General features: G+C 33.8%; 1 protein-coding gene across 1 annotated transcript in view; it reads right to left on the minus strand.

The window, feature by feature from the left end:
• Positions 1-55: 55 nt before the first annotated feature.
• LOC117119182 (fibrocystin-L-like) overlaps positions 56-5,203 on the minus strand; it is a gene marked incomplete in the record, with an annotated part of 51,406 nt that continues 46,258 nt past the window's right edge. Inside the window, 5 exon segments of the mRNA XM_033264002.1 lie at positions 56-536; positions 2,654-2,923; positions 3,388-3,533; positions 4,525-4,651; positions 4,942-5,053. Coding sequence (XP_033119893.1) covers positions 400-536; positions 2,654-2,923; positions 3,388-3,533; positions 4,525-4,651; positions 4,942-5,053 — 792 coding nt within the window.

Consider the following 5,203-nt stretch of genomic DNA (forward strand, 5'->3'; position numbering starts at 1 on the left):
TATATACAGTGTATATATATATATATATATGTGTATATGTATGTGTATATATATATATATATATATATATATATATATATATATATTATATCTAAAATATTTCAGTTCTTATAATTACCAACCACTCAAATTTAACAACACTGAGACTGGCTAACACTGGTTATGAATATTCAAGTCATTATATGCCAACTCAGGTTAAAACAACCGGATAAATGAGGAAAAAAGAAAAATTCAAATACACACACCAATCACACTTTAAAAACATCAAGGTGAATAATATCATTTGTAACCATGATAAATTATTAATATCATTGTAATGATTATGAAAATAACGATGATGATAATGATGATGATTATGATAATAATACTATTTTGTCTGTTTCTCTGTGCACTTTTCTTTTAGTTGTCACTGTTGCAGGATAGGATGTGCTTCGCCCAATCAGATGACTGGCATTGTGGGCTACAGTAAATCTGTTTACGGCAAAGCGAACATTCAAATTGACCAACCAAACCACAGACGCATAGCTTAGCAATATCTGTTAAAATAAAAAAAAAAAGCGTAAAAATGTTACAAAACAGTCAACAAATTTCACAAAATTATTAGGCCCAAGCAAGAAATAAATTGAATTAGAATACAGGACATAACATAAGCATATGTAAAGTATATTAAATGCCTATAAGAGGTCAGCATTCAGTAAACACGAATATTAATGATTGGATTTACATTTTAACTTTTTAAACATTTTAACTTTCTCTAACTTAAAATTAAAATTGTTGTATTGTATTGATTTTTATTGTTTTTATTGTAATTAGTTTTATGGATCTAGTATATTCATAAAATGTTTATTCAAATTTTATTCTATCTTAAATTGAATTGTATTGCGCTTTGTCATTGTTTTATGTTTGAGGGCCCCCTTCAAGTCAGCGTTACTATTTCGACCTACCTTCTTGATCTATGGTTCAATAAATAAATAAATAAATCATCGATACGCTACAATTCATTTTTAAAACGTGTGTTTCCTGTGGTTGCGATTGAGAAATAATTAGAGCAAATTAACCCACAATAGCAGGTGTAAATGATGTCATGTCAGAAGTGACAAAAATGAAGTGCATATAACAGGTGGACAAGGAAAAGAGCAGAATGGACACACAGAGAAAGTAAAAAAAATAAGAGGAAGAGAGAAACAGAGGTGGAGAGACGATATGAATCATAAGGTATTGGTTTAAAGAAATAGACTGAAAAAGGTAGAAGAATTTAGAGGTGGGGGTAAGTTCAACAGTGTACAGGAACCTTGGAGTAAGTAAGTAATAAGTAAGTAATTAAGTAACTAAGTAAGCTTTACTTACTAAATAAGTAAAGTAAGTATATACGTTAGTAAGTAAGAACGTAAGTCTGTAAGTAATAAGTATTCGACAGTGTACTGAGCAACCCTGGAGTAAGTAAGAAGTAAGTAAGTAAGCTTTACCTAAGGAGTAAGTAAAGTAAGTAAGTATATTATACGTTATTAAGTAATTACGAAAGCAAGTATGTAGTATTCAACAGTGTACTGAGGAATCCTGGATTAAGATAGTAAGTAAGTAAATAAGTTAGTAAGTATATAAGTACATAAGTAAGAAGTAACCCACAAAAACTGAGCGCAGACTTATAAATCTAACAATCCATTGTAACATTCATTTGATTTGATTGGCTCGGTTATCATATTTTAATGTCATTCCTCATGCTCTGTACTTGTCTAAGAGTTGAACAGACAGTGTTGTATGAAGTTTTATGTAAAATTTAATGGCAACATGCTAAAAGGTAATATACAGGTATTGCACCGATCTAAATGGTAACTACGATAATGTCTGAAATGTTGTCATCTTGAATAATAATTAAAAAAAACAATCACATGTAAAATTATTGGATACTTTTTAGTCGGTTGGCATCCGTTACAACCCAATTACCTAATCGGAGTATAGACATAATTTTTTATCGTAATAATAATTAAACTAAAATATGTAATAATAACAATAGTACATAGTTCATAAAAATCTTGGTTTATTGCTTTTAAATTTGAATTGTTTATAATATCATGTCGATGGTATTCAATCCATTATTCATGATTTGATTTTCAACAGTTTTATGTTACTAAAGAATGAATGTAGAAGACTGGAAAAACTTCTTAAAATACAGAAAAGCTAAAGCTGATCATCATTAATAATAATAATAATTATTATTATTATTACAATAATAATAATAATAATAATAATAATAATAATAATAATAATAATAATACATTTTATGTTGCTATCAACTTTACCTACATTTATTCATTTATTGTATTTAATGATGCTCTTTACAAAATGGTTCACCTACTTCTAGTATCTATCCTTTTTGCATACTTAAATTGTGTAAATACAGTGTATTAAATCATCACAAATAGGCCCCTAATATTCTATGCCACTGATTTTCGATAATGACGATTCAATTTAAGGTAGGCCCAACTTATCATAAATTACAAAATTACGTCTCTGTGTTTAGCTGTTTTCCTAGGAGGAGGAGAATTAAAAGATACATTTTTCCGCACAAGTTTATCGTCAACTTCATTACGTTCAAAATAAACAAATGTATGTGGTTGCCTGAACGGGCTTTTAAGCAGGGAATTTCCTTTACCTGTGTCTTCCATGAAACGGAGTAGAACACTATCAGAGGCGTACGTCTCGTGTACAACCTGCCGCTTCTCGCTGGCTCCGTCGATATCCTTCAATGTTTCCGTGAGCAAAACAAACGGCTTCTCTTTGTTTGAGCCTGTGAGCATCACTTTAATTTCTTTCCGGAGGTCACTAAGAGTTCCAACAAGGTTGACTGCCATTTGTCCCAATTTTTCAAAGCTTCTGGTTGATGTTAGCTCCATGATGTACATGTTGGCGCGATCCTCTTTCACTGTTTATTGTAAAGTGAAAAATCAGATGTTGAAATTATAAGTAAACTTTAGCTTTACATTGAAAGTATCTATGTGTAAAGGTATAGCAAAGAAGAAACCAGTAAGGCCTACTAATTTATGGCTTTAAAGTGAGTTCGCTGATAGCCAAAAGGAAATTAATGTGCTTGTATGTAATTCCACAGAGAACAATATAACATTACTTTAAAGTGAGTTCGCTGATAACCAAAAGGAAATTAATGTGCTTGTATGTAATTCCACAGAGAACAATATAACATTACTTAATTTTGCTACGTTCACATAAGTTGTTTGAGCTTGGAGAGAATGTAAGTCTTCAATGTTTGTGTGTGGGTTAAGTGTGGTGATGTTCGAAACAGTATTTTTTGTATCAGTATATACTGATTGAGAAAGAAATACAAAGTTGGACGCTAGCCCAGACATGGCAGTATGATATAAATACACTCACCATGTTCTTCTGCTCCATCTGCGAAGCCTGGTGGTAAAGCTGTTGACACTAACTCTGGTGATCTGCATGGATGGTTGAAACCAGGCGACTTGCTACGGGTGGAAGATGTCTCGTCCTTCAATGGCCTAGTTTCTTCTGAATTAGAACTGAAAAATATACCAATAGTCATTTCAATAGAAACTACAAAAGTACAATATATATACGTTTAAGGAATGCAATGACAGTAAGGACATTCATTTTAGAAAAAGCAAAGTCAACTGATCTCCCAGTGACCCAAATAGCTAACTTTAAATAGCTAAAAAATAGTCTTCAGCTACATTTTGAGTATTTCATTACCAATGTCGTGAAGCCTTTGCACTCTCATGCGGCGGTCCGCAGGGCCCCCCAATTCTAGGGGCCCCGAAGGGGCCCTACCCATAAGTTTCTCGATCTAGCACCCAGACCAAAAAGGACTTTGTTGATAAATAGCACCATAATGTGTCTCTAAAATCTACTGTGGGGCATGCCATATTATAACGATTAAAGAGAGGGGGGCGTCAGCCCGACGGGGCCTCTCTCTCGGTCCGGGACCCCACCAAATTTGTCAAAAAAATTTAAAATGCAGATAAAAAGAAAATTATATTCACAATTTTAAGTCTGTGAGTGCCATTTGTGGCCATCTAGACGTGCCATAATAATTTCTTATCTCAGCTCCACAAGGGCAACAATATAATTTGTGTCTGAAATCGACTGTAGGACATATCATATTATATCCAGTAGCGGAATAAAGAGTGGTGGGGTGGGGGGAATCTGCCGGCCCGGGCCCCACTAAATTTGTCAAAATATTTTTTAACTGGAGATAAAAAGAAAATTATATTCACAATTTTATGTCCGTGAAGTGCCATTTTCGGCCATCTAAATGTGCCATAATTCATAGATTTTCTTACCTCAGCCCCAACCATGGTGGGTTTGAGGTGGTATAGACCCTCCAACTGTAAATGTCCCTCCATATTATATCATTTATTCGTCATTTAAAACATTTAGAATAATGCACATCTAAAATCCCACGATGGAATTGGTGACCGGTACCCAAAAACGGGCCGCAGTTCCCGAAATACACAGGGCCCCGGGCCCCATCGTTACGCCACTGTTCATTACCCATCGATATCAGGTGAATCTATCTTGAACACCGGGGTTTCCCTGCCACCATCAATGAAACTGGATGTTCTTGGAGCTTCCTCTTTCTCAGTCAGTCTCATCGTTTCTACTGCCGCAAGTTTATTGTCTGTAGCAAAAATGATACAAAGACCTTGATACATACTGTATGTTTTTGCTTTTCAATGTCAGAGACATGATTGTTGAATAAACGCCCTAAGAGTTAAAAACCAGGATGAGCTTGCATCAATAAACGTTGATATATGCATTCAAACCTCTCCATCCCTCATACTTAATAAATTATACTGTACTTTGAATATAAACCTCCCGCTTTAAAAAATAGCCATTTAGTTATTATACTCCCACTCTACAACAACGTCATTTAATAATATAATATCGGAGTATAACCATGCAACCTACTTGGATTGTAGAAATATTTGTAGATGACAAAGGTAATAATGAGTACCACCAAAATCAGAATAACAACCACAAGAATGATGGCCCACAATGGTACACCAGAACTTTCCTCAGCCTAGAAAACACAAAATAAAATAAAAAGGTATTAGACTGGTAATGGCTAATAGGTGCCTGCTCCAACAATGTACTTCAAAATATGTGTATGTATGCTGTCTCTTATACACATCTTCAACTGATCTCCCAGTGACCCAAATTGCTAACTTTA

The sequence above is a fragment of the Anneissia japonica genome, unplaced genomic scaffold (genome assembly GCF_011630105.1).
Source record: "Anneissia japonica isolate Jap-2015-1 unplaced genomic scaffold, ASM1163010v1 scaffold287863_len737641_cov155, whole genome shotgun sequence".
NCBI lineage: Eukaryota > Metazoa > Echinodermata > Crinoidea > Comatulida > Comatulidae > Anneissia > Anneissia japonica.